The following is a 27,347-nucleotide window of genomic DNA, read 5'->3' as shown; positions in this document are numbered from 1 at the left end:
CACCAGCTACAGGCTCTCAGTGCAGCATTTAACACCCTGCTTTTAACCCCACCTGTGCCAGGAGTTCCAGCCAGATCCCCACCCGCCGCCGCGACAGACCCCGCACCTCCCGACCTCGCACCTCGGGAGCCCCGTCTCTCCAACCCACGTTTGTTCGACGGTAACTTCGAGGAGTGTGCCACGTTCATCATGCAATGTGAGTTGGTTTTCATTCATCAACCCAGCCGATTTACGTCAGAGGGAGCCCGAGTAGCCTACATGACTAACCTGCTCACAGGCCGAGCAGCACAGTGGGTCACTGCTTCCTGGTCTATGAGGGCTGATTTTTGTTTCTCATACCCAGACTTTGTGGCGGAGCTCCGAAGGGTTTTCCACCACCCAGCTCGTGGCCAGGACCCGGGAGCTCGGCTGGGCACCTTCCGGCAGGGCAGTGGCAGTGTCACCGACTACACGCTGGAGTTCAGACTAGCCGCAACCGAGAGCGGTTGGAATGATCGGGCGCTTCATCTCACCTTCCTGAAGGGGCTCAACGACGCGGTAAGGGACCAGCTCGCGACCCGAGAGGAGCCCGATTCTCTCGAGGGCCTAATCAGCCTCGCCATTCGCATCGACGGATGCCTCCGGGAGAGGAGGCGTGAGAGAGCACGACTGGGACCCTCAGAGGTTCCCCTGACCTCCCGAACTCGTGAGCGTTCTGCTGACCGTCCTGCCCCCTCCGTGGCTGGTGGCCCTTCCCCCTCCCGAGCTGTGACCAAGGAGGAACCCATGCAGCTGGTACACACCCTCCTTAGCCCGGCTGAACGGGAGTCCAGGCTCAGGTCCGGCCTTTGTCTCTACTGCGGCCGGGACGGACACCGTATCTCCAATTGCCCTACCCGGCCAAAAGACCAGGCTCGCCGGGACCCCGGGAGATCCTGGTGAGCCGGTTTTCCTGTTCCCACACCCGTGCACCACCTAACCGTCTGACGAGCGTCACCCTAGCCTGGGCGGACCAGCGGGCGACGGTGGATGCACTCATTGACTCGGGCGCTGATGAGAGTTTCCTGGACGTTGAGTTTGCCACCCAGGCCAACATTCCTCTTGAGGACCTCGAGAGGCCCTTGGAGGTTTTCGCGCTGGATCAGCACCGCCTGGCTGACATCACTCAACGCACCTGTCCTGTCCTCCTCACCATTGCTGGTAACCACGTTGAGAGACTCCAGTTCTTTATTACCAGATCCCCTCTTGTCCCAGTAGTCCTGGGTCGGCCCTGGCTCACGCTGCATGAGCCCCACATCGCCTGGTCCTCCGGCACCATCAGGGGGTGGAGCTCCTCCTGTCATGCCCAGTGTCTTCAGGCGGCGTCCAGTCCTTCGCCCCGGAGTTCTCCTTGTGTGCCGCCCCCGGACCTCTCAACTATTCCCCCCGAGTACCACGACCTCGGGGAGGTTTTCTGCAAGTCCCGGGCTCAGGCCCTTCCGCATCACCGGCCTTACGACTGTGCCATCGACCTCCGCTCAGGGGCCCCCCTTCCCGGCAGCCGCCTCTACAGTCTGACCGTCCCTGAGAAGGCAGCGATGGATAAGTACATCTCTGAGTCCTTGGCAGCAGGCCTCATTCGGCCCTCGTCCTCCCCGGTGGCGGCCATTTTCTTTTTTGTTGGGAAGAAGGATGGAGACCTTCGGCCCTGCATTGACTATCGCCAACTCAACGAGATCACCATTAAGAACAAGTATCCTCTTCCTCTCATGAACTCCACCTTCGAGCCCCTCACCCAGGCTACCGTCTTCACCAAGCTGGACCTCCGGAGTGCCTACCATCTGGTCCGTATCCGAGAGGGCGATGAATGGAAGACCGCCTTCAAGACTCCCAGAGGTCATTACGAGTACCTAGTGATGCCATTCGGCCTCACCAACGCTCCGGCGGTATTCCAGGCTCTCATGAACGATGTCCTCCGTGACATGCTCGAGGAGTTTGTGGTGGTATACCTGGACGACATCCTCATCTTCTCCAAGACTCTCGAGGAACACGTCCAGCATGTCCGCCGTGTGCTGGAGCGCCTCCTCCACAATCGGCTCTTCGTTAAGGCAGAGAAGTGCCGTTTCCACTCCGACTCCGTCGATTACCTAGGCTTCATCGTGGAAAGCGGCCTGACCCGAGCTGACCCTCGCAAGATCCGGGCCGTGGAGGAGTGGCCGGAACCCACCTCTCGGAAGGAGCTACAGAGCTTTCTCGGGTTCGCAAACTTCTACTGGAGATTCATCCGGAACTACAGCCAGGTGGCGGAACCACTCACCAGGCTGACCTCTCCCTCCCTGCCGTTTGACTGGTCTCCAGCGGCCTGCGCTGCGTTCCGTTCCCTCAAGAAGAGGTTCACCACCGCCCCGGTCTTGCTCCACCCAGACCCCAAGAGGCAGTTCATTGTGGAGGTGGACGCCTCGGATACTGGACTAGGGGCTATCTTGTCTCAGCGGTCGGCAACGGACCAGAAGGTCCACCCGTGCGCTTTCTACTCACGTCGTTTCTTTCCTGCTGAGAGGAACTATGACATTGGCAATCGGGAGCTGCTGGCGGTAGTGGCTGCCTTGGAGGAGTAGCGTCATTGGCTGGAGGGGGCCAAGGAACCGTTCACCATTTGGACGGACCATAAGAACTTGACGTACATCCGTGCATCCAAGCGCCTCAACGGCCGGCAGGCAAGGTGGGCAAGCTTCCTCAGTCGGTTCGACTTCTCGCTGACCTTTCGCCCTGGGTCCCGCAACACGAAGGCTGACTCTCTGTCCCGGTTACACTCCAAGGGGGCTCCAACCACTGAGGATCCGACTCCCATCCTCCCAGAGGCCAGGGTGGTGGGAGTGGTCACCTTGGGCATCGAAACCGTGGTCAGGCATGCCCTACGTTTCCATCCCGCTCCCAGCAACGTACCTGTTCGTCGCCTCTTCGTCCCCGACTCAGTCCGGTCCCAGGTTCTCCAATGGGGCCATACCAGCCGGTTTGCCTGCCACCCCGGCGTTCATCGCACTTTCTCCTTCCTGGCTCGTCGATTCTGGTGGCCCACCATGAGGAACGACGTCAAGGAGTTTGTTCTGGCCTGCGCGGTCTGTGCCCGCAGCAAGGCCTCCCACCAGGCACCCTCCGGGCTATTACAGCCACTTCCCATTCCGAGCCGCCCTTGGTCCCATGTGGCGTTGGACTTCGTCACGGGTCTTCCTTCGTCCCAGGGGAACACGTGCCTTCTGACTGTGGTGGATCGGTTCAGCAAGGGGGTTCACCTCGTGACCCTTCCCAAGCTTCCCTCGGCTTCCGAGACAGCGGACCTCCTGACAAGCCACGTGTGCCGCCTCCATGGTTTCCCCCAGGACGTCGTCTCGGACCGGGGCCCGCAGTTCACTTCCCAGGTATGGCGGGCCTTTTGCAAGGGATTGGGGGCAACTGTCAGTCTTTCGTCTGGTTATCATCCCCAGACTAACGGACAAACAGAGAGGATGAACCAGAGCGTGGAGTCTGCTCTCCGTTGTGTTGCCGCCGAGAGACGCGCTTCCTGGAGCCGGTTCCTCTCCTGGGTCGAGTACGCCATCAACTCCCTGGTCAGTTCCGCCACCGGCCTCTCGCCATTTGAGGTATCCCTGGGCTACCAACCCCCTCTTTTCCCTGCACAGGAGTCGGAAGTGGCAGTTCCCTCCGTGCAGGATCATCTCGACCGGTGTCGTCAGGTCTGGGAGATCACCAGGACTGCGCTGCTCCGGGCATCGGAGCGCGCCAGTCGGGGTGCTGACCGACGCCGGATCCCTGCGCCGACGTACCAATCTGGGCAGAGGGTATGGTTGTCCGCCAAGGATCTTCTGCTTCGATCCTCGGCCAAGAAGCTTAACCCCCGGTTCGTCGGCCCTTTTGAGATCCAGAAGGTGCTCAGTCCCGCGGCGGTGAGTCTTAAGCTTCCTGCGTCCATGCGCATTCATCCCGTTTTCCATGTGTCCCGGGTTAAACCTGTCTCTCTCAGTCCCCTGATGCCTCCTGCTCCAGATCCGCCTCCTCCCGAGATGGTGGACGGACACCCTCAGTGGAAGGTCCGTCGGCTCATGGACGTCCGATGGCAGGGACGGGGGTTCCAGTACCTGGTGGACTGGGAGGGATACGGTCTGGAGGAACGGAGCTGGGTCTCCCGCCAGCTCATCATGGACCCCGCCCTGATCACCGACTTCCATCGGTCCCATCCGGGCAAGCCGAGGCCGGGCAGGTCGCCGGGTGGCTCCCGTGGAGGGGGGGTACTGTGAGGATTGGTCCGATTCCGCACGCTTCAAGGTACCAATTACCTTTGCGCACCTGAAGTGAGTTCTAATCAGCTCGGTGGAGCCCATATATACTCTGGTGTTCCTAACGTTCTGTGTCGGGTCATTTTGGATTACCACTGGCTGCTGCTTGTTCCGCTCCCTTGTCGTTCCTCGTCTGTTTCTCTCCAGGACGTCTATGGAAGTCGCCGCTATTGCTTTGCTCTGCCATCCGTTGGAACTGTGCCTCGTTGCCTGCTTTGCGCAATTGCGCCTTGGTGAGTTTTGGAACGTACTTTTTTTGGATACTCTGTTTTTCTCACATTTTCCTGGACTCGGGACCTTTCTGTTTTTTGTGTGTTTGGGTAACACTGAAGAGGAGCCGCTTGTTGTTGTTACTGACTCAGCTAAACAATTCTGGACTGCATTGTATTCCGTTCGCTCGTCTTGTTGACATTATCGCTCTCTCCGTTTTCCCGAGTGGATCGTCAAGTAGCTGCAGAGCCGCAGAGTCAGAGGCGCAACGCCCCAGTGCCATCTCTGCTCTGAAGACGAGCTGCAGAGCCGCAGACAACTCTGCCAAGAACATTTTCTCCCCTTGTGCTTTTTGTTGTTTTCGCTCATTTCTGTTTTGTAAATAAATACGCCCTGGTTTTTGGCTAACTCTGAACTACCTGTCTGTGCCGTGCTATTGGGGTTGGTATCAAACCATAACACATTCAAGCCTAATTGACTTGCCCTAAGGCCTGAGCAGTCAGGAAAATATGGCTCGTTTCCCCGGTAGGCCTTGAATGTAAACAGGTGGACACAGGAAAACGGACAAGTGTTACCAAAAATAACAATATTTATTTGAAACAACTAGCTAAAGAACAAAAAAGAATGGAGAGCTGGGTGCTCCAGTCTCCATGGTTCAGGATATAATAAAAAAAGAAAGTACATGGACAAGAATAAAGCAGCAAGCAAAAATGGTCGAAGTGGTGAGAGCACAAGGTGAGCACTTCAGGTGAGACTCTGGAGAACTGTGACGAGCGACCAGTGACAAGCGACACTGCAGCCTGCACTCTGAGCTGCTTTCATATGGCGTGGTGCCTCATCACCACACCTGTGTTAATTATAAAAAGCGGCCATTTTTATTACAAGGAAAAACAACAGAAAGAAACAGTGTGTCAATCACAACCACCAATTAGTGACAACACACTTAAACCACAATGTGAATATACACCACAGACAGTAAGTATACCCTCCACCATGTGAAAGTATATATAACACCAATGCTTGGGAGCATTCAATCCTCGATCCATTGACCTTTAAAGGTTATGTTAAAGTGGTATGTGGTCCAGTTATGCTGCCCTGATTATGTCATCTTGAAGTTGACAGGCTTCAGATTTGAAAGTACATAATCTTCATATATTGTTGTCATGTTTTCTATGCAAAATATTTTTCTTCAAAGTAACTAGTAACTGATGGGTTCAGATAAATGTAGTTGAGTAAAAAGTACAATATTTCCTTTGAAATGTAGTGAAGTAAAAGTACAAATTTCCCCAAAATGTTTATACTCACGTAAAGTACAGTACTTGAGTAAATATACAGGTCTTTGATAATCTGACTGCATTTACAATGTTTATGTCCCTTGCCTATTTGGTGTAGTCTGACGTCACTTTAGTTTCCCACGCGGTCCACCCGTATAGGGATTTATCATTAGGAAGATGAATTATCGGCTATCGTAACAATTCTGCCTCATGAACATTGGCAAGCTTTCCATTTTTGCACAAAATGAGTTCCCTTCTATCACTAACATTATTATTATATTATTATTGTGTGTGTGTGTGTGTGTGTGTGTGTGTGTGTGTGTGTGTGTGTGTGTGTGTGTGTGTGTGTGTGTGTGTGTGTGTGTGTGTGTGTGTGTGTGTGTGTGTGTGTGTGTGTGTGTGTGTGTGTGTGTGTGTGTGTGTGTGTGTGTGTGTGTGTGTGTGCGCGCGCGTGCGTGCGTGCGTTCATGCGCCTGTATGTACAGTATGTCGGTAACACATTCGTTCACACTCTATTGTCCTCAGCAAGTGGCAGAGGGTGAGGGGGAGGTCAGGGAGCTTAAGGAGAGCCAGGTCAGTGTGAGCAGCGGTCTGGTGCTCAAACAGCAGCAGCTGGCAAAGCTCCACATGGCCCACCCCATCCTGGCCTCAGACCTGCTGCACCTACAGGACACCAAGGACGGGGTAGGCACTGCAGTACGGATAGAACCACATTAGAGCTGTCCCCGACTAAGGATTTGGATAGTCGACTTTGATTGGCTGAAATTTGCCGATAGTCGACTACCCCCACCAAATGCAATTTTATTTTATAAGATAAAGAATTATACTTTTTTTTTTTTTATTCCATTTGGGATGTGGGGGGTGCTTAATGGCTTAAAGGCTTCTTGTCCTCTGCAAAAGGATGCAATTGGTCCACTGATGGCTACATCTTGATATTTGTCGAGTCTAGATGGGTGAAATCCTCTTTCAGTGCCTCTGTGCCCATTTTCTTAGGCAGTTAGCCTTGCTGGTATGCGCGCCATTAGCGTTAGCCACGCTTCTAGGCCCCTTTGCTTTTGGAAAGAATGATTAAAAAAAATATATATATTATAATATTATTATTATTCTTTTTTTGCATTAGTCTAAGAGGTTGGCAGTTGACTACGGCTCCTTTCGATCGATTAGTCGACTATTCGACTAATCGGGGTCAGCCCTAAACCACATACAGAAACAGGAAGTTGAAAATACTCACAATTCCCCTTGAGCAAGGCATCTGCTCCATTAGAGATCTGCTCTACAAAGGCAGACCATTATGTAGTAGTAGTTACTGAAACACCTAGCCTGGGTGAAGCGGCTAAAAGAAAACGTGTATGTGTTGTAAACCTACCGTCTACCGGCATTGTTTAAGATAAGATAAGATATAGGGGTGGACGGTATAAACGGTATACAGTATAAACGATATGAATTTGCGCTACGGTATGGATTTTGACTATACCTTGTGACCGGTAGACTAGAGCAGCTAGTCACAGCAGTAGCAATGACGTTAACGTTACTTGACGATTCACTCAACGTTTGCAGTGGTCGTTGCATAGTGTTTAATTGTACTGAGTTTTTCTCCACTTGCTAACTTGAGGAAAGGTTTTGCATTTTTCTATGCCAGTTTTGCACAATACATTTTCTTAAAATACCTCTGTACTATGTGAAATATGTCCTAGTAATACACAAGTACAATAATAGCTGCCATACCAGTGTTTTACCCCTTCAGAAGCATTATATAGACATTTTAAGGTACATTAATATACCGTGATATATACCGATATACATTTTTGACCATACCGTCCAGCCCTAAGATATTACTTTATTGATCCCCTTCGGGAAATGTGGGTGTCATTGCAGCATGGGGGAGGGGGTGTACAGGTACGTATGGGCAGGGTAATAGTAGACAGACAGGCAATAAAATTGTATTTGAATATACAAATATGAGCAAAATAAAGTGTAAACAATATAATTAACTCTGAGGGGAAAAACATAGGTGTAGGTGAGGGTGTATGCCCTGTCGGTTATATTATACGTTGATATTTTTATCTGAATACTATGAGTAGGAGTAAAAGTAAACAGTTTACACAAGGTACCCTAACTGGCACGATATACTTATTACATGAGTCAATTCTTCTTTTCTTCTTTCCTACTTACTCCCCGATCCCTCCTTCCGTCGCCGTGTCCAGAACTTCCGCCACCTGGTGGCTCTCCAGAGCCGGGCCAAGCGCTTGCAGACGGTGCGCGAGGGCCGCTACGCCGCCCTGTCCAGCAGAGAGGACGTGGAGGCCACCCTGCAGCGCCAGACGGAGCGCACTCACGCTGTGGGCGCCATCCTGCACCGCGTCTGCCAGGAGTTCCCCCAGCACCAGGGGGCGCTGCGCAGGCCAGCGCTGGCGTTGGCGGACCACACGCAAGCCGCCGCGGAGACCCGGGTGACATCGTGGCACTGACGGGGGGGGGGGGGGCTCGGGTGAGGGACGTGAGACAGAAGGGAACATGTTCGAGTAGGACAGAAGGACAGTACGTCAGGGGGAAGCGAGCAGATGGGTAATAGTAATAATAATAACTTTATTTGTATAGAACATTTCACACAGGGGATTGCAGTTCAAAGTGCTTTACATTGGTAAGAAATATAAGAAATAGACGTAGGAAGAGAGTTGTTTGATCTGCTGTTTGTTTTGCTGACCACCCTCCTGATCCAGTAAACCGGCCAGCCTTGCCGGGAAGTCAGTCCCTCTCCGGAATTCTCTTTTCTTTTTTTCTTTTTTACAATATTTGTATTGCATTTTATTTTTTCATACACATAAGACAAAAATACAAGACAAAAATACATTACAACCCCCTCCATTCCCTAATTATAATTCAAACTGACACAAACAGTAAAAAATAAGTACAGTAAAATGTATTATAAGAAATAATAAAAAATAAAAAAATTTAAACTCTTCTGCCTCTCTAACTCCATCTGTTATTCTTTCCTATCCCTAACCTCACGTTCCTCCTATCCCTTTCCTTTAAACTCTCACACCTTTCAAGAAACGTATAAATGTCGCCCACGTCTTTTCAAATTGTTTTGTTTTTCCCTTTTGTATGTAGGTTAGCTTTTCCTTTGCTAAATTCTCTGATACGTCCTTTAACCATTGTTTAGATCCTGTCTCTGTATCTCCTTCCTGTTTACAGCAACAACTATTTTGGCTTGTAACAGACACAAATGTATCAATTTCTTCTGGGTACATGTGTAGTATACATATCTTAGGATGGATCGGGACTACTCAAAACAGCCAATCAAAGACTATTTAATCTCAGACAACTCAAGAAATACAAGGTCAGGAAGAACTTAATGGTACAATTCTACACAGCCATAATACAAAACATTATATCATTATCCATCACTGTATGGTACGGCAACACACCCAAACACACACTACACAGACTAGATAGGATCATAAAAAGGGCATCCAAAATCATCAACTGCAAACTCCCCACCCTGGACTCCATACACAAACATCACACCATCACACGCGCAAACAAAATCATTAGTGACCCCCTGCACCCAGCTCATCACCTCTTCCAACACCTCCTAGTTGGGGGCCTTAGGGCTATATGAGGCTAAGTTTGTGCAAATTTGTGCAAAAGCACCAAATTTGGCCCAGATGTATCTCAGACTATGTTCTAATGATTCAGCCAGGGCGCCCGAGCCAGTGACCACCGGGGTCGCCCTGGTGGCCAAATCAATATGGCCGCCCTCCGAAAAAGGTTTCGGCTAAAACTTTTGAACCAAATGAGCTTCAAATAAAAACTTGGTGTCTATATTATGTTTCTTGGCCATTAGAAACACATTGGAATGCTTATATTTATAATTGGGTGTGTCTGGACCCCTAATTTGCATATTTCCAAGATGGCGGTTCCCCCGAAAATTAGTTTTACCTTAACTTTTACGTTTCTGTTTCAATATTGACCCATTTCGCATTTGTGTCTTGATTATGAACTCCACACAACAGGATTCAAGCTCCTCAAATATCTGCCTGAATGGAGTGAACACCAGAAAGGGAGGGATACATATATCACAAACAAGGAACAAGCGGCTAAGAGAGTAGCTAGAGGTCATGATTCCAACCAGATTGATCAGGATGAGGCGATTATGTTGATGAGGGCCGCCTTGGTTTTACACAAGTATTGCTTACAACCAGGCCACACATTTGATGGCTCCTTCCCATCAACGCTCTCCAGGTGGCTAAGCTGGTCACCAAGGCTAAGGCCTCCACCTGCTCCCTTGACCCCTTACCCACAGTTCTGGTCAAAGCTGGCCTACCTGACGTGTGCCCTACCATCATGGGAATAATTAATTCCTCCCTGGAATCGGGCAGGGTACCCTCTAGCTTCAAGACAGCATCAGTCACGCCCATCCTGAAGAAGCCTGGTCTGGACCCAGATGACCTTGGGAATTACAGACCGATCTCCAAGCTTCCTTTCCTAAGCAAGATCCTGGAAAGAGCAGTGGCTGCCCAACTGCACCAACACCTGTCCAACCATGAGCTCTATGAACCCTTCCAATGTGGCTTCAGGAAACACCACAGCACCGAGACTGCCCTCACCAAGGCCACCAACGACCTTCTCATTGCCACCGATTCCGGTCACATCAGCCTCCTCATCCTCCTGGATCTATCTGCGGCCTTTGACATGGTCTTCCATTCCATTCTCCTTAACCACCTCTCTGACCACCTGGGTGTTACTGGGACTGCTCTCACCTGGTTCTAGTCCTACCTCACTGACCGAAAACAGTTCATCTCCATCTGCAACTCCACCTCCACCCCTGCCCCAGTCAACCAAGGTGTGCCGCAGGGCTCCATTCTTGGTCCACTCCTCTTCACAATCGACATGCTCCCCCTTGGTCACATCATCCGGAAACATGGTCTCAATTTCCACTCCTACGCTGATGACACTCAGCTCTACATCAGCACCTCACCCTCCACTCCTCTCGCCCTACAGCACCTCGTCAACTGCCTCCTTGACATCAAGGCCTGGATGTCATCCAATTACCTGAAGCTAAATAGCAAGAATGAATGAAAACTTTATTTAACAGATTGCAGAATGGGTACAATACAGTGAGCCGAATCTGGGTTTAACATGATTTGTTGAGCTTCCTCTGGTGTTGTGGTTGTGGTATTCACTGACCTTTGGGAAGTATTTTGACATGTACATGGGTACCTTAGTCGTATAGTGTATCTTGTAGACCAGGCCCATTGCAAGTTGCTGTACTCTGTCGTCTACTCTAAACCATCCTAGGTTGTCAAAGTGTGCAGGGGTGAGGTGGGTTCTAGGGGTAAGGTCAAGTACTAGTCTGACTAGTTTGTTTTGTGATGTTTGTAATCTTGTTTTTAGTGCCTTTGAGGTGCTTTGGTACCATGAGGTGCAAGCATAGTCGTAGTACCCTTGAATCAGTGCTCCTGCCAGAGTCGTCAGGGTATTCTTGTTTACCAAAGAGGAGATCCGGTACAAGAATCTAGTTTGTTGGTTGACTTTTTTTATTACATTGGATGCCATTTTGTCACAGGAAAGATTTGCCTCTAGGATGGAACCCAGGTAGGTAATTTCATCTTTCCTTGTGACAATATTGTCACCCACTGTAACTGAGAAGCCGTCGGTCTTGCTAAGTTTGTTGAGCTCATGGTTGTGGCCAAGCAGTCACTGCTCCGGAAGGTTGGAGATCTCCTCCTTGAAGTGGATGGCTGCCTAATCCACCCTTCCCCAGAAGTTCACAACCTGGGCATCATACTGGACTCCACCCTCTTCTTTCATTCCCACATAAAAACAATAACTAAATCAGCTTTTTTTCATCTCAGGGACATTTCCAGACTCCGGCCATCTCTCCCCGACTCTGTAGCAGAGACTCTCATTCACACTTTCGTCACCTCCCGTCTGGACTATGCAAACTCTGTCCTCATAGGGCTACCCAGCAATGCCCTGAACAGGTTACAATATGTGCAAAATTATGCTGCCAGGGTTCTCACCCACACCAAGTCCTGGCACCACATCACCCCACCCTCATCCACCTCCACTGGCTTCCAGTCAAGTCCTGCATCAATTTCAAGATCCTCCTCATCACCTACAAAGCCCTTCACTCCCTTGCCCCCCGGTACCTAGCTGACCTCCTCCATCCCGCCCCGGAGGCTGCGGTCCTCTGACTCCGGTCTCCTCTCCATCCCCACCACCAACATGCGGACTGTTGGTCCCAGAGCCTTCTCTGTGGCCGCACCCACCCTCTGGAACTCACTCCCTCCAAACATCCGTAATGCTACATCCCTGCACTCCTTCAAATCCCAACTCAAAACCCACCTCTTCACCAAATTTGTAAATGACTCTGCCTGATTTCCTTTTTTTCATTTTCTTTCTTTCTTTCCTTTTGATTATTATTTTGTTGTTACGTTGTTTCCTGTTCCCTCCCTTAGCTGCCCCCTCCTGTTAAGCGCCTTGGGTCTCCTGAAAGGCGCTATATAAATTTAAGATATTATTATTATTATTAACTGTCTCACAACATCTGTTGCCGAACCCTTCTGAGTGTTCAATGATATCATCCTCCAGGGTCCAGCACTCCTCAAACCCTGTGCAGCTAATACAGAAGATGCCAACCTGAAACCGAGAGTGAAAATAGCAAGTCTCATCACCCAATGTCAGAAGTACAAGGCATTGTTCTTCCTACTAATCTTCGTCAGGATGTCTTCACCTATGATGTTGACAATATAGATGGGTAGAACAAAGGGAACTACTCACAGAACGAGTTCCATGGAACTGCACTGAGTGCTACAAATCATCTCTCATGACCATCTAGGACTTGAGCGTCCTCCTATAAAAGTTGACACTGAAGATTCATCCACACCCAAACTTGCAGACACATACAATTGTTAAGCCAGCGGAACTCAATGAATATATATAATATAATATAGATATATTGGCACCCAGAAGCGGCACTGATCCTGTGCAACCATTGCATGATCTTGTGCGTGGAGCCAAAGTGAAAAATGAGAGTTGGTTGATGCATGGGAAAAGAGTTCTCGATCAGGAGACACTAGGTGAAGACTAGGTGAAGATGATGTTATTACATGGCCAGGTTATAACTCGCAGCTTATGAATGATGACACAGTGAAACTTCGTGCAGAGATAGGAGTGTATCCCTTATTCCCAGATAAAGCAGCATCTGCATCCATGACGAAGCATGCAATGGAGCTAGCACAGAAAGGCACATCATTCCTGAATCCTGGCCAGATTGCTGTCCTTGGTGCTGATCAACCATTGTATGCTATTAAAGCCAAGCAGCTCCAATGGCAATATCCTGCGACACTTGGTGAAGATAAGTTGGTCGTAATGATGGGAGCATTGCATATCGAAGACAAAGCTCACCTTATGGCGGGCAAGCTGCTCCGCAATTCAGGTTGGACCACCGTCCCTACCCAGGCACAGGTCTTGACTACAGGACAAGCTCAGTCTGCCCTCAATGAGCACCATATCAGACGCACACGTTATGTCCATCAAGTCACTCTCATGTCCCTTCATATTCTCAAGCAGAAGGCATACTCTGCTTATTGTGTGGATGTTCTGGGCCCATCTGAAACATTCAAAAGGTGGGACAAACAATCTCAAGCGGAGTTTCCACAGTTCAAGTACTGGTCTACCATCATGGAGCTAGAGTTACTGTTCGGTCGATTAGTTCGGTCACTCCGAGAAGGACACTTCAAGCTGTACATTCAAGTGTGTGATGAGCTCTGTGCTTGGTTTCACATGATGGATCACACAAACTACACTCGCTGGTTACCCGTCCATGTTCGAGACATGTTTGAGCTGCCTGAAAAAAATCCTGGCATTTATGACGGAGTTCATGAAGGGGAAATTCGTAGTGCAGCGGTCAGAGCGTAAGTTCAGCTTGATTGCAAAAGATCAATCCCAGGAGCAATCAAACTAAATCCTGCAGTCCTGTGGTGGAGCAGCTGGACTCTATGAAAGCCCTGAAGCCCTCACACTCTTCATGCTTGCAGGGCCTGACTGTGCCAGGTTGGTGCAAGAGTTTGAAGCTGTGTATAACAGCAGCACATCATCGTCAACATCTCATCATGAAGAGGCACATAGCTTGCAGGTCATGTTCAGGAAAGATGTCAAATCCTTCAGAGGTTATGGAGACCCACAGAAATCCATTTCTACCAAATAATGACCTTGTAGCACTCGACACACAAGACATTATGGAAACAGCAGTGGCTGAATCACTTGCAAGGGTTCATGAAGTTGGCATAGCCCTTTTACTGGAACCAGGCAACCTCTGTCCAGCTAAATATCCCAGAGTTCAGTACATGGTGGTACAGAGCTGGTACTGGGATTCCACAACCAAGACTTGGGAACCTTACTGGACTCATCTTGCAGATGCCAGTAAAGCCTGCACCATTCTCCTCCACTGCGGCTGCAAAAAGTCATGTAGAGGGCGCTGCAAAGCTGGAGTCCATTGCACCTCAATATGTGGCTGTGAGGTTGCCTGTAGCCTACCAACAATGAGGGTCGAGACTACAATGAGACGACAATAAGTAATCTGGTTGTGTGATGATATAAAAATTGTCACCTACAGCTTCTATCCACAATCACTCACCCTGGTAAATAAAAAGGACTGAGCACATCCATCCCCATAAACGTATATCTATAGACTGAGCACCTTGATGTGGTATGTGGATTGTCATTTTGGGCTAATGTAGGGTATGATTCTGTATTGTTTGTGTATATATGTTATATAGAATTTCACTTTTATAGACGGAAAAAACAAAAGTTCTGGTAAAACCATCTTGGAAATATGCAAATTAGGGGTCCAGACACACCCAATTGTAAAGATAAGCATTCCAATGTGTTTCTAACAGTCAAAAGACATAAAATAGACACCATGTTTGTATTTCTAGTTAATTTGGTTCAAAAGATATAGCCAAGACCTTTTTCGGACAGCGGCCATATTGATTTGGCCACCAGGGTGGCCCCGGGGGTCGCCGGCTCGGGCGCCCTGGCTGAATCAATTGAGCATACTCTGGGCTACCTCTGGGCCAAATTTGGTGCTTTTGCACAAATTTGCACGAAAATATCCCTAAGGCCCCCAACTATCCCCTCTGGTAGGAGGTTTAGGTCACTAGGTCGTACTGTAAGGTTCAATAATAGTTTCTTCCCCAAGGCCATACAACTGCTCAACTCCAACTCCTCCTAAATTTACCCCCTGCTGTTATGTTTCTCTGGTCTATGTTACATTGAACTGACGTCTATAGTTTTTCGTACTGTACTGTTCCGTCATGTATATGTTCTAGGTGATGTTTTCTGTACTGTACTGTTCCATGTGTCCTTTATGTTTTCTGTGGGTATTGTCGCAGCTACCACCTGCACCGTGCTTGAATTCCACCGGCCTGGCCGTGTGGCAATAAAAGGAACTTGAACTTCTATCGGAATTCTCTTTTCAAATGCAAATCTAACATCTTCTCTCCTACACAGTTTTATAATTCCCCAGAGGAGAAGCTAATCCTGTTATGTAATCAGGTCATCATCATCAGCGGCCTCTCTAGGGTTCCTGCCTTTTGTCGACCTATAGTTCAAAACTGCAACAATACATACAATACAGGGATGGGGAACTTCCACAGTCACCTACAGTACCCACGGTAAATCCCAACGCCTACTCGTATTGTACACTTTCACAAAATAATTTGTGAGGGCAGTGGATCCTATCTTCCTATGTTTCCTATCTTCTGAGCTTCAAATTGTCTTGTAAATCAGTCGGGTCAAATGCTGTCACATTTGATGCTAAACACTGCGTTCATACTGTAGAACTTTTTTTTGCCAAGGATGGAACCACAGAGTTACCAAGAAACCAAAAATAAAAATTATCCCTGCCCACTTCTGCTAAATGATGATGGGTTTGGTATTTTTCTAACCACAGTGTCGTGGGTTATTTGCTGCGTTTCCTTCTATACATCCTGTTACATCTTTACATCGACACGCTCTGCTGCACTGGCTTCATCGTTATATTGACATGCTCTGTTTCATCTTTACACAAATCTTTGTCAAGGTTGAAATAGTTTTGCCTTTGTTTGTGTCCTTGTTTGTGTTCTTGTTTGTGTCCTTGTTTTCTTTCACACATTCTATTTATAAACGGCATCAAGTGTCTGGCTGGTTTGTTTTCACTTTTTTGATTGCCATGTACGAATAAATAAAAATTTAATTAAATTAAATGAATTGCTATAACGAGGTATTCACAAGTAATGTAAATGTATTTTCTGTACAACAGCTGTTATTTTTCACGTGTTTATTTGTATTTTGTCTTTGTTTCACAAGCAAAAATAAATAACTGAAAATAATCATCTTCTGGGACACGTTCATATGTTTCTCCAAACAAAACATTAGAGATGTTATGTGGGTGGACTAGCTGTCATACCGTCTCCATGAACTGGACACAATAAACCTCTAGGTCATCATAATGGTCTTCATAACATACGGTTATCCTATAACCATAGTTATATGAGCAGGGCCGCCTCAGGGGGTGTGCGAGCAGTGCGGTCGCACAGGGCCTCGCGGGAAGGGGGGCCTCGCAAAAAAAATAATTTTTTTTTTTTTTTTTTTTTGCGGGGCCCCCCTTCCCGCGAGGCCCTTTTTCATCACAGACCTAAAATCTAGTTTTGCTTATATGCTTATATATTTCACATTAGACACGTTTGTAGAATGTGTCTGACTTGTTCCTGCCTCTGCGGCTCTGCAGACTGCAGTTTTCCGGTTTCTGCGGTTTTGCTGCTCTACAGATTTTAGAATAGTGTTTCCGGCCCGGGCTCTTCTCCCGTCCGCCGTAATACCAAATAGAAGAAGAAGAAGACACACGAGGTAGATAATTCAGCGCTATTCATAGGAGCCAGTGGATGTCTTTTCAAAAGCAGCATGGATCAGAAGAAATTACACCGTGGGCCAAGAAAGTCTCCTTCCAACTTTACCATTGGCATGATACTGCGTTATGGTGAGTCAAGCTATTATTATATTCCCGCCATGGACCTATCTCTCTCTCTCTCTCTCTGGAGCCAAACTGGTCGACTAGCTAATAGTACTACTAGTAGCTAACGGTGTGTGCCTGGTGTCAGCACCTGGCTGTATGTAGCCGCATAGCTTGCTTCTGCGTTAGCTAATGGTTAGCACAAGCTAACAGCTAACTCAAGGCTAACTGATAGCATCAAACGAACGTTCCCAGCCGAGCGCAGCCGGCAGTTAACGTCGAAGCTAAACAGCTAACTGGCTAACAGTTAGCTCAATCAGCTGTTAGCTAATTAGCTGTTAGCTTGTGCTAACCATTAGCTAACGCAGAAGCAAGCTATGCGGCTACATACAGCCAGGTGCCTGATTGAGCTAACTGTTAGCCAGTTAGCTGTTTAGCTTCGACGTTAACTGCCGGCTACGCTCGGCTGGGAACGTTCGTTTGATGCTATCAGTTAGCCTTGAGTTAGCTGTTAGCTTGTGCTACGACCATTGACATTAGCTGTGAGAATAGCAGGGGGTTCTGGCACTCTGACTACGACATCATCTTTGACAGAAGATGTAGTCGGGCCTGCACCATGACAAGGCTCTGGCAGCAGCTTATTTTGTCCCGACAGCGAGAGGCCTTTCGTCAACGTGGAGACCTGTGTTACGGCCTTTCGCCCTGCGTTCCTTGGTGCAGGTAAGATTAATGAAAATGTCATGACATTACCCCACTCTTCCTTCCTTCCCCTCCCGAATGTTTTGTTAATAACGATGTTTTTTTCCAGGCAAAACATATGCTACTTCACAACATTTGGAGATACGACATGTGCTGTGTGTGAATGTCTTGGTCGTTTGTGTAGCTTGGGTAGCGTTGGGCCGTTGGCCAAAGCTGTGTGTGTCACAGTACCTGGCTAGCCTATTTAGCTGATGTCGGCCATTGGCTCCTTGCTGCTTTGGTTTCTCTATAGACCCTCTTCTCTTTGGATTTAAGTGTTGATCTTTGTCCTTTTTGATCTCTCATACATGCTCTCTCTCTAGCACACACACATGCTCTCTCTCTCTCTCTCTCTCTCTCTCTCTCTCTCTCTCTCTCTCTCTCATACATGCTCTCTCTCTAACACACATGCTCTCTCTCTCTCTCTCTCTCTCTCTCTTTCTAACACACACAGTCTGCCTATGGCGGCCTTTCTCGATGGCTAGGCTGTGCTCGCTGAGTCTGTATAGTCAATGATCTTCAGTCACAGTGCTCAGGTATTCTGCCACTGTGTACTCTCTGTTTAGGGCCAAATAGCATTTCAATTTCTTTCCAATGTGTCTCTCTCTCTCTCTCTCTCTCTCTCTCTCTGTACACTGTATATTGACTGTAGAACGGGAGCTCTCTCTCGCTCTCTCTTTTGCTATATGTTGACTGTATCGTGCCCCGCCTCGGGCAGCGCTATTATTTAAGAATATGTTGACTGTATGGAAAAAAAAAATATATATATATATATATATATATATATATATATATATATATATATATATAATTTTTTATTTTTTTGTAACATTTTGGGGGGGGGGGGGGGGGGGGCTCGCGTTAAATCTCGCACAGGGCCTCGCATTTCTCCCAGGCGGCCCTGTATATGAGTATAGCGAGCGCTCTGCACTCTAGTGGAACCCTATCCCTTATTAATCTAATACTGAATAATTGTCTTCACATGTACACACCCATCCGCCTGGCCACACCCACATCCGCTCCTCTACATAAGCGGGATCGTGGCCATACTAACAGCTCCTTCCCAAGTCTTTCACCACCGAAGGCGAAGACCACGGGGTCCTCAGTGAGTCAGTGCAGAGCGCTCGCTATACTCATATAACTATGGTTATAGGATAACCGTATGTTATATATCGTATAGCTTACGCTCTGCACTCTAGTGGAACACAGGAGCTGAGCAGAGCGGAAGCTCGACAAATGTACCCACTGAGGCCCCCCACAACCATCAGAACCGGGGAGGACCCGAGCCCCCGGACCCCCCTAGAGGGGGACGGGAGGGAATCGGATCCGACTGTGCGAAGAGGGTTTAGCAACTCAACGGACAGGGTGAGCAGATCGTGGGACTTACCTTCACACAGAAGGACCTGCGACTACTCAGGCACGCATCCCACATGCCACTAGGGAACGAACGGGGAAAAAAAAAAACTGTTACAGCCCCTAACATCACGGGGTCAAAGGTCAAGAACCCAACCCTGTGGCAAGGCCATAGCAGCGGAGCGCGGAGGAGGACCCAGCCCCAGGAACAGCCTGAGGGTCAGGACCCCCGGAAAGGGGGCCTGGTGAGGCCAACGAGACCCCACGAGACGGTCACTAGTGACACCACCCCCCACATCGCCAGCGTATCGGACAGGGCCCAATCCAAGAGCAGGCCCTTCCCCCCTACAGCACGCCACCCTGAAGCACTCTACAGAGGCTACACCCCCACAACACTGTGGGGCCAGTCGGCGCACCAGGGAGACAACCCCCAAAGAGGTTGATCCCTGAATCCTGGCAACAGGACAAGAGCGTAACTTGACCTGTGCCCGGAGCACTGCAGACTAGACAGGCACCTAAGGGGTCTACTGTGAACAGCACCCCGGTGGAAGGGGCGTTCGGTATGCTGTCCACCATGTCGCAGCCTCCACAAATCCCGACCCCCTAGAGAGGTCGAGGTAGAGCCATGAGCTCGGGGAACAAGGCAAGCAACTCCCCTTGCGTACCTCCCTCCACGTCACTCGCGTCCCTCACGTACGGGAGGCTGCCACGGGCGCCACCATCCGACGCGGCAGATAGCTGGGCATCTTGTCTCAGGGTCGGAGGTTCTAACCCAACCCTGGAGTACAAGGGACCCCAAGGAGATGCAACACTCCCTGCCACTCCCCAAGGGGGAGAGTGATACGTCTCTACTGGGGCTTCGAACAAAAGAGCTCTCGCCCCCTCCATATAATCCTCAGTCTCCATCAGAAATGGAGACGAGGCAAGAGAACTCTCGTCCGGCTCCAGCACAACATCAAAGCCTGGCCGTTCGCCCCTGCTGCTCGCCGCCTTACGACGAGAGCGAGCTGAGGCGAAGAGTCTGCAAACATTATGTCTTAGCTTTTCTCGTAAATTTGCGAGAGAGAGAAAAATAAGATACAATGTCCACATAGCTCCTTTCCAACAACTATTTCGGCACTAAACTCAAGTGGTGTATACAGACACTTGTCGGTGGTGAAAATAGGGAAGGAGCTGTTAGTATGGCCACGACCCCGCTTATGTAGAGGAGCGGATGTGGGTGTGGCCAGGCGGATGGGTGTGTACATGTGAAGAAAATTATTCAGTATTAGATTGATAAGGGATAGGGTTCCACTAGAGTGCAGAGCGTAAGCTATACGATATATAACTCTTATTTGTTTACACACACACACACACACACACACACACACACACACACACACACACACACACACACACACACACACACACACACACACACACACAGACACACACACACACACACACTCTGTGAACAAGTGTCTAATACACACAAATGCTTTACTGAATTACTATTCCTCTCACCCTGTCTCATCTTTCGAAGGACTTTGAACTTCCCAGGCCGAGTCCACTGTTTGCCCGTTTGTGATTAGGAATGATTAAAGCCCAGGTGTCACGTGTCTCCATACAGCATCCAATGTATGAATGGAGAGAGAGAGCGCCTGATTGGCTGTAGCGTGACGCCACTCAGCAAACAGTAAAATAATATAGCTTCACTCATTAATTAAGCCTTAAAGTGGAAATGAAGCAGTGCGATAAATACATATTCATAGCATCACATTAGTATTTAGATAAGCCACAGACGAAGTCACGTTATAAAAATAAGCAGTTTCTAAGAAAAAACGATTTGTTGTGTACATTTCTGAAGCATTTAGCATTATGGGCGCGGCCATTTTGTTGCTGACGTCATACCGGGGGTTGGGTGTATACACTCTGGTTAGCTGCCTATATTGAATGGGTCAGTCAGCAAATAAAATGTTGCCTACAAAACAACGGGACCGCGGTGGTTCTGTTTGTATTGCTCCTGGCTGTTCAAACTAATTTTACCATGTGAGAGAGAGGAAAGTTGGTTAATTTCCACAAACTACCAGTGAAAAAAACCGTGTTGTTGACATGTTGGCTCGGGCTGGCTGCACTCAGGCGGCGCGACCAGCCTGTTGGACAGGGAAGGAGGATCTGCAGAGAACACTTCATTGCCTCGGATTATGTTGTTGGGGTGGGATGTTTGTCCAGAAGACCACTAATCAGCTGAAGCCGGACGCGGTTCCCTCGGTCTTCGACAGACAGACCGGCGTTAGCTCTCGGGAGCGATCGCTAGCTAGTTGGCACCAGCCGGGGCCCGGCGTTAGCTCTCGCTAGCTAGCGTTAGCAACCGGAGCGTCGCGGAGCATTCAGCCTGCTGGCTACACAAGCTGTGTAGCCAGCAGGCTGAATGCTCCGCGACGCTGGTTGAAGTGGGTCTAGGTAGCCAGCAGGCTGAATGCTCCGCGACGCTCCGGTTGAAGTGGGTCTAGGTAGCCAGCAGGCTGAATGCTCCGCGACGCTCCGGTTGCTAACGCTAGCTAGCGAGAGCTAACGCCGGGCCCCGGCTGGTGCCAACTAGCTAGCGATCGCTCCCGAGAGCTAACGCCGGTCTGTCTGTCGAAGACCGAGGGAACCGCGTCCGGCTTCAGCTGATTAGTGGTCTTCTGGACAAACATCCCACCCCAACAACATAATCCGAGGCAATGAAGTGTTCGCTGCAGATCCTCCTTCCCTGTCCAACAGGCTGGTCGCGCCGCCTGAGTGCAGCCAGCCCGAGCCAACAACACTGTTTTTTTCACTGGTAGTTTGTGGAAATTAACCAACTTTCCTCTCTCTCACATGGTAAAATTAGTTTGAACAGCCAGGAGCAATACAAACAGAACCACCGCGGTCCCGTTGTTTTGTAGGCAACATTTTATTTGCTGACTGACCCATTCAATATAGGCAGCTAACCAGAGTGTATACACCCAACCCCCGGCATGACGTCAGCCATGACGTCAGCAACAAAATGGCGGCGCCCATGTTGAAAACAGGGATATTATATTATATTTTTCAGACAAATAAGATAGATTTCACATTTGATTATAGAACCCTGTCTTACACAAGGTACACAACAAATAAACTAGGATCACATTGCTCACTGCTTCATCTCCACTTTAAGGTCCCCCTATAGGACCCCCTGCTTTTCTTTATCATAAATCGATCAATAGAGACCGTATTAGAGCCCCAATTATCATATCATGGCATATCATTGGAAAGCCACACTCATTGGCTACAACCCTGTGCAAAGATCTTCGAGATCGCCAAATGATTGACGGAACTAGAGCCCCGGGAGTCAGGGGTGGTAATGTGTACTTTTGCTTACTTTGGGGCACGCCTCACATATCGGCATGTAACTCGAGAACCGCTGAACGGATTTTGTCACCTGAAAGGGCAATCGACAGGCAACAAATAGGGCTTTAATTCTATCTATATATTGTATTAAAAGAAATGCACACCCGAGCCACTAGAGGTCGGCAAAGAATCATCCACATGTGGGCCCTTGGATGTTAAGAGGTTAATGTTTAAAAAAAAAAAATTTGTAGCAAAGAGTAAAGACCATAACCATATCAAAAACAGTAGTCAAAGTGTATATTTTCATTTTACCGATGTTTTATACGATTTATCGGAAATACAAATTTATCGGAAAATGCTAATTATCGTAGAAACCGCAAAGAAATGACAAAATCCAGATTCAACCCTGCCATTGGAAAGAGGAGCATTTTCCCTATCCATAGATGTATGATTTGGCCATAATAAGGTCAAGGTCAAGTTCAAGGTCAAATATGAATTTATAATTAAAATCGATTATCATTAATTACTGTATCTACAAATCCTTCTGTTTAATCATCTTCCCTTTATTCATTTGCTTAGATTTTTTGTACACATGATCTCAATAAGGTGGTGAATGAGCTCAGTGAGCATTTTCTCCTACCCGTATACATTTTTTATTTGAAAAATCATAAATCATAATTTATATTCTCCTTTTCTTCATTACAATTTACTCAGCCTAGTAACAGACACAATATTTCTGACACTGGAAATACATACCCCCAGGTCCCTAGATGTTCCTAGATACCAAGAACATGCAAATTGACCTTGCAGAAGTGGAGCAATCTTCCATTTACTTAGGCATGTACCTTTAGGCGAAAACGGTCTACAGATTAACTTAAAGGTTAGGGAGAGGTCAGCGGATATTGAAAGCAAACAGAAGGGCACACACTGGATATCCCTGACTAATGATTATTTTGCGTATGCCTGTTAGCTTAGGCTGTGAGTGCTATGTGTGTATGTGATTTGTTTATTTATGTTTGTGTGTCTATGCATGTGAGAGAGAGAAGGCTCTTGCTCTGTTTGCAGCATAGCGTGTGTCTTTGGGTCCTCCACTCTTTGGGTTATTGCCAGTCTCGCCACGTGACAACACGTCTTGTCTTTCAGGTTTCGTCACACACACCCCCACGTGTGTTGACACCAACACCCAGTGGGCGTGGAAAAGTTAAAAAAAAATAAAATAAAAAAGCCTGTCTCGTACCGGTCTGGTGTTATTGTGTCAGTCTGCTGTTTCTCTTTCAGGAATGAGGTCAAAGTGTGACGGAGTGTGAGTGTGTATGTGTGTGTTCTTCAGGCTCCTCCACACAGTCTCGGTGGGAGACGCTTTCTGAGTGTGTGTTCATCACCACGGCGGCATGGCAGAGGAGTGTGTGCCCGAGAGCCCCGGCCTGAAGGAGATGGACGAGCAGGAGCTGTGGGAGCTGATCAACGACAACCGGCATCGGATATCGCTGAACTGCAGACCCTGCATGCTGAACCCCTACCTGAGGCAGGCCAGGGTGCTCAGTGAGATCGACAAGGATGAGATCTACTCCAACCTCCGGCTCGCCAACCGCTCCATGATGACCAGTCAGTTCCCATGTCTTCGCTAAAGCGGCAACTCTCAAGCCCCCCGCCCTGTTACTGTTGCTTTCCTTTTTGTGATTGGAGGATCAAGAGAAGAGGGCAGGGTTTGAGATAGGTCAATTAGACTGAGCTCCATATGAGTGTTTAGAGTGATTACTTTAAAACAGAATAGAAAACTAAATTAATTTATATATATATATACGCAGGAAAGAGGATAAGTATTTATTTCCACATTTATGACAACGAAGTTTGAATCCCAAAAACAGGCTTCGGGGACAGCCTTACCATACATATTATTTATATTATTCAAATGGGACTCAAACATGTTCTGTTGTGATGTCACAGTATGATGTCATAATAGAACATTCTAGAACATTTGTGATGTCACATTATGATGTCATAATAGAACATTCTAGAAATTTTTTTGTGGTCACAGTATGATATCATAATAGACCATTCTAGAACATTTGTGTATCTATTTAAAGGCAGCCCAGGGAACTGTGGGTGTAGTATAGAACTGAGGAGGGCAGTAATACGCCATCTTCCGTTTACACTGCCGGGAAAAATAAAGAAGAAGAAGAAGAAAGATGACTTGAGCGATGGCCGCTGGTCGAGATGAACGTGCTGCTGCCGAAGTTTTGAGAGGACTTGCTCGACATTTAAACTGTCTAAATGAAGACAGCAAGACTACCAGAAAAAGGTCTCTTGAAGCTATCAAAAAGGAAACTATCGATAAAGGACTTTCCAGTGGCGTGTTACAGGAAGTTTTTTCTTGCCTCCTCAAGTCTCTCCTGAAATGCCTGTCAGATCCAATGGAAAGATGCAGAGAGACCGCAATTCTCATGGTAGGAGAGTTTATTCGTTGTGTTCCACAACCACAAGAATCGTTGCCTTATCTCATGCCCTGTCTGGCTCAGCGGCTCGGAGGAAAAGACACATTGGAGCCAGCGGAAGAACTTCGACTGGCCATTATGGAGGTGCTGACTCTAACCGTAGAAGTATGTGGGAAGCAACTAGCGCCTTATCTGGACGACATGATCAAGATACTACAGACAACTATAGTCGACCCCTTTACAGACGTGAAGAGGGAGAGCTGCAAATGCACTGTAAACTTTGCCAAATCTGTGCCAGAACATTTCCACATGCAGGCTGAGAGTCTGGTCGAGCCCCTCATGCAGACCATTTCTCATCAACACTCCCGGGTGCGAGTTTCTGTCATTGAAGCCACTGGTGCCGTCATTCAGCATGGCACTGGGAAGAATGTTGATGACGTGCTCTATCATCTGGCACAAAGGCTGTTTGACGAAAAAAGCTGTGTGAGAAAAGCTGTGACCATAATGGTTGGTGATTGGCTGCTCCATTTGAGAGACAGATACTCTTACTTCCATAAGCTCCTCCCCCTGATCCTGAGTGGCCTCAGTGATGACATCCCAGAAATCCGACTCCTGGCAGGTGACCTTTGGAAGCAGACTGGTGCTCAGTGGGAGAAGGAGAACGAAGATGACATCAAGGACAAGATGGACTTCCTCCTTAGCCAGCCTCCCCTCTACCCTGCTGGAGTGGAGCGTCCTGGTCTGGGCTGCAGGGAACTGGTAGTGAGGAACCTTAGCAAGCTGATACCAGCCATCACCCATGATGTGACGGACTGGCTGGCGTCCACTCGGATCAAGACCTCCCAGCTGCTCTCCGTGCTGCTGCTCCACGCTGAGGCCCACAGCACCCAACACCTCCAGCCCCTCCTCGCCACCTTGTACTGTGCCTGTGCCGACCCAGAGAGGGAGGTGGTCACCAACTGCCTGGCTGCTGCTAAATTGTTGGGGACGTTTGTCCCTCCTGAGGTGATCCTAAAGCTGCTGCTGGACCATGTGGAGACCTCATCCTCGTCCTCCTGCTCCTGGGCCCCACTGGCGGTGCTGGCTGCTGTACTGGGAGGCAGCTCAGGGCCACTCCTCAGACCTCACCTCCAACAGACGGCCAGCACCCTGGCCCTGCCCGACGTCTGCCAGGAGTACCAACAGGTGGAGTATCTGGAGCAGTTGTTGTGCTGTGTGGATGCGTTGCTGTCTCAGTGTGGGGCAGACTGTGGTTCAGTCAGTCTACAGCTGCTGCAGGTGCTGATCACCATCCAGAGCCTGTCCACCGAGACACAGCTCAACGATGAGGCATTGGAGAGGGTGTGTTGTCTGTATAAGGTGCAAGGTCTGTCCTCTGTATCAGACCTGTACAGGCAACACATGTCCCAGTTGTTGTCCTGGCTGTCTGCCTCGGTGAAGACCTGGTCCAGCTCCTCCCCACAGAGGCTCCAGCTGCAGGTCATCACAGTCCAGTCAGGCCCAGTGATAGGGGAGTTTGTGTCTCAGTTGATGCCAGTGCTCCTGAGCTGCTTGCACCCAGACAGAGACCCTGAGATGAGGCTTCACATCTTCACTATGCTGGCTAGACTGCTGCTGCACGCTAACAACACACTGGACTCCCAGGGGTGTTTCAGTGCTGAGGCTGAGCGGTTTCTATGTGAGGTGTTGCTTCCTAACCTGGTGTGGCAGCCAGGCCGCACTGCCGCAGCCATCCGCACCTCCACCCTCAGCTGTCTGCTAGCACTGCTGCACGGAGGGGCCATCACACCTGGACAGCTGCTGTGTGTAGAGACCAGGTTGAGTCCCCAGCTGCTGTCTGCTCTAGAGGAGGACTCTCAGATGGCCAGACTGATGGCCTGTCGCTCTCTCTGCATCCTACTCAAACTCATAGGACCCAGCCTGAACCCTGATGCTCTCAACAAGATCTACCCTGAGGTGCTGAAGCGTCTGGACGACAGCAGTGAGGAGGTGCGAGGCGCGGCTCTGCGTGGCTTGGGTCTGTGGCTGTCCAGCCTGACCAAAGACTACAACCCCCAGCTCTGTAGTGCACACCTGCAGTTCCTGTTCCAGCAGGTCCTCCTGTACCTGGATGACCCCAACAGCTTGGTGCAGGACCAAGTGCTTGAGGTCTTGAAGACGGGCAGCTCAGTCCACCCGGTGCTGCTGAAGCAGGAAGTGGAGGCAGTGAGGGACAAACAGCGCAACACCAGCTACTGTGACCAACTCCTCCAGCACATGGACTCTTTACCTCAGGAGACTGCGGAAGACGGGCCCCAGTGACACACTGTCGCTGTAACATGTTCACTGGAACAAATGGAGAGACTGGAATGTTTGTCAGTCTCGTAGTTCTGGCTTTCAGACTCCTATATCGCCTGCCTGATGGCAGGAGGTTGAATAGTCTGTGTTGGGGGTGTGTGCTGTCCTTAATTATGTTGTGTGCTCTCCTGGTGGCCCTGGTAAATGTCCTGTAGTGAGGGGAAGGCTGCTCCAGAGATGCACTGAGCAGTTTTAATCACTCGCTGGAGTGCCTTCCTCTCCTTAGCAGTGCAGTTTCCATACCAGACCGTGATTGAGCTGGTAAGGACACTCTCAACCATACTTCTATAGAAGTTGCTGAGAATAGGCTTTCCTTCCACTTAATGCCCCTGCAAAAAATATACTCCTTCCAGAAGAAATACCAATGGTTAAA

The 27,347-nt window shown here is 48.9% G+C and overlaps 1 protein-coding gene across 1 annotated transcript; it reads left to right on the top strand.

Annotated features, from left to right (window-relative positions):
* Positions 1–24,403: 24,403 nt before the first annotated feature.
* Positions 24,404–26,938, top strand: LOC311231735 (dynein axonemal assembly factor 5-like; the record flags this gene model as incomplete). The annotated part of the gene is made up of 1 exon (XM_084318358.1): positions 24,404–26,938. The coding sequence occupies one exon, from the start codon at positions 24,404–24,406 to the stop codon at positions 26,936–26,938; it is 2,535 nt and encodes an 844-aa protein (XP_084174484.1).
* Between the last annotated feature and the right edge of the window lie 409 nt (positions 26,939–27,347).

This window comes from Notolepis coatsorum, assembly GCF_963971535.1.
Source record: "Notolepis coatsorum genome assembly, chromosome: 7".
In the NCBI taxonomy this organism is placed as follows: domain Eukaryota; kingdom Metazoa; phylum Chordata; class Actinopteri; order Aulopiformes; family Paralepididae; genus Notolepis; species Notolepis coatsorum.
This window is presented reverse-complemented; position numbering and strand designations above follow the sequence as displayed.